The sequence below is a fragment of the Propithecus coquereli genome, unplaced genomic scaffold (assembly GCF_000956105.1).
Source record: "Propithecus coquereli isolate 6110/MARCELLA unplaced genomic scaffold, Pcoq_1.0 Scaffold576, whole genome shotgun sequence".
In the NCBI taxonomy this organism is placed as follows: Eukaryota; Metazoa; Chordata; class Mammalia; order Primates; family Indriidae; genus Propithecus; species Propithecus coquereli.
The window spans coordinates 131,485-134,482 of record NW_012151685.1 but is presented as its reverse complement, the minus strand read 5'-3'; the positions used below and the strand labels follow the sequence as shown (position 1 = coordinate 134,482).

At 33.8% G+C, this 2,998-nt stretch overlaps 1 protein-coding gene across 1 annotated transcript in view; it reads right to left on the bottom strand.

The window, feature by feature from the left end:
* Nucleotides 1-2,998, bottom strand: part of PPFIA2 (protein tyrosine phosphatase, receptor type, f polypeptide (PTPRF), interacting protein (liprin), alpha 2) — a 160,151-nt gene that overhangs the window by 117,150 nt on the left and 40,003 nt on the right. Inside the window, 1 exon segment of the mRNA XM_012658160.1 lies at nt 75-312. Coding sequence (XP_012513614.1) covers nt 75-312 — 238 coding nt within the window.

Genomic DNA, 2,998 nt, shown 5'->3' with positions numbered 1-2,998 from the left:
CAAACACCCAAAGCGTTTAGCTAACGTATCATTAACCTTAACAGGGCAAAGATTCTTTGGACACATCACCATACCAGCGTCATGACTCCCATCCGATCCATTTCCCGGGCAGGGCTTCGCGGGGTGAGCTTTGGCGTTGAGTGTCCACTGGGGGGAGATGAACTGGCCAGTGATGAAGCTGTAACAGAGGCAGTGATGGAGGTACCTGGGTGGACCCTCGCCAAATTCAGGCCTTCCAAGCTCACACTAGCCACTCTATTCTCAATTTCCTCAGCACGCAACTCTGTAGATTCTTTTTCTTCTTGAATCAGCCTGAAATACACAGTTTAATTTTCATCCATTATATTTAATTTAATACGGATCATTATATACTGTTGTAATGGTAATTAAAATTGACATAAATCAATAAAAATTAATCTTTGAACATTTTATGTCAATATTTTCACATTTTTTTCTTCTCTAGGCAGTATAATTTTCAGCAAATTCTAGGGATTTTTCTGGTTGCAATTTAGAAAATTATTTTTCACAAAGGATATGTAATTCCTGCCCACTTTTAGCCTGACCCTCTTCTTATATTGCCATTTGCTAAAACTCTTTTAAAACCTTGCAGTCTAGTTAATTTCTGCTATGAATGCCAATCTTATATTTGAACTCAGGTACCAAAAAAAGAGACATTTAGAAACCCAGACCTCAACAAAATCACTGAATCTTCCCTCCCACTTAATGAAAATGTTTAAATGATAGGATCCTCAATAAATGGTCATTCACACTTTTCATGTAGCCAAATAAAACCCTGAGTCTTTTTTAACATTAATATATACTTAGCTAAGCCTCTTTTAAATAAGTATCAGGCAACTTAATAATGTGGAGCTATAGCTACCTAGAGAGATGACAGACAATGAAACAATAATTTTAAAACAAAACTGTTGATATAGATGCTTTTGAGAAGGCAAAGCACTAGCTGTTATCCTTTTCCTTTAAATAACAATGTAGCTTCCTGAATATTTATAACAATTTTTACAAAGGCACAAAGAATAAAGAGCTTTAACTAGGTTGCATAAAGATCCTATTTAAGTTGAATCTGTATACATGTCGTATGTTGTTATAATGAAACTGTGTATTGGTATAGCTCGTTTGATAAGGGAGTCATAAACTTCTGAGCTATTTTGTTTTCAAGTAGATTTATTGTGATCTCCTATGGTATTTGAAGTTTATGGTCACTTCAAAGTTTTTTTCCCATATTTACTATATTTAATGTCATTTATTTGCTATATTTATGCAATAGGAGATAGTTGTTTCATCTTTGTTTGCTGTGGGAAGTTGAGCTACATTTTCTCACCTATATATGTTCACCAGCTTTTTGATGATTAACTCACTGCTGTGTCTTTACTGTCTTTACTCTGTAACTCTCTCAGTTTTTAAGTAGCATGTATTCACTGGCCAGATAAAAAGTATTTTGCTAGTCTCCTTACAGGTCCTTGAAATAAATGATAGTTGTGTTTCTAATGGACTCAATTAAAAAAATACAAAGTATGCACTTAAAATCTAATCCAATATGTGTTCACAAAGATTCATTTTGGTTAAAACATTATGTAGCACATTCACATTTAATTATAATCTTTCACTTACATGAAGAATAAGGATTCTTTATTTTCATGGATGCATTTTAACTTTACCCCAAGGTCAGAATCTCAAAGGAAGGCTCAATGAATAACATAGTACAACATCATTAATGCTTAAAACACATTTGAAAGGAAAAACTACCTTCCCCTAAAAAAAAAAAAAGAAAAAAAAATGCATTTTTTTTTCTTTTTTTTTTACTTTTAAAATACTTGGTGGAAAAAATGACTCCTCCAGAAAAATCTTCTGGTCAGAGACAACATAGTTCTGCTGTACACAAATATTTTAGTTATTAACTATAGGTACTATACTAATTGTAAAAGAGAGCCAAACATAGAGGAACAAGTTAGGTAAGAGGTAGACTGAAGTTTAATCTAACAGGAAATTAAATGCTACCTAGAAGTTAGGTTTATTGGAAGAATAAATGAAAAGCCTTCGATCTATCCTATAAAGGATACCTCAATGAACATTATTGTGGTAAATGAGTCTGAGATAATTTGATTCCTCCCTTTAAGTGAAAGAGTGAGCTGTGAATAAGCCAGAAGAGATACATTTATTTAGTGGTTAAATTAGTTTGTGAAAGATAAAAATCTTAACCAGAGATAAATTTTGGTTGGTGTTAGCAGATTGCCATGGCTTATATTAAGGTGATGATTTCTTTTGAATGTTGCTATGGAATCAAATTTTATTTATTTTCAAAATTTCACAAATCAGCTACTATATTAACCTACATTCTTAATTAATCTAGGCTAAGATTGTTACTGGGAATTACTACCCTAATGTAACAGAGCTAAGAGTCTCTGAAGATAAACAGATTGTTATGGAGGGTGTGTTCGTATCTTTGGTGAAAATAAATATCATAGGAATATAGACTTGATTTCAAACCTATTCAGTGAATTCAACCATTAGCTGAACAGCATCAGAATGTGTTATTCAGTTAGAATTCACGTTCCACTTTATTTTTTCCATGTGTAGTAATCAAATATCTATGAAACATTGTCTACATATCAAGCAAGTGCTAAGACCTAGAAATAAAAGTGAGCAAAACCAGATACATTTCTTGCTTTTATATAAGCTACAATCTAGTGACGATAATGAACAGAAGAACAGTACAACTTTGCTGGGGGAGTGACGGTGGAGCTGTTCCTGGTGAGTAAGGGTAAAATGGGTGAAATGTTAGAAGAGTGTGGAATGGGGAAGAATGTTCCAGAAGAAAGTAAGAGCAACAACAAGGAAAAGAGCAAGGAATGTTCAAAGAACTGGAAGTCTTGTGTAATTGGTCAAAGTGTAGGAGAGGTGAATGGTCACAGAATAGTGAGATAGGGGGACATTATAGACTCTGTTAAGAATTTTGGGCCTGGCGCGGTGGCTCACGCCT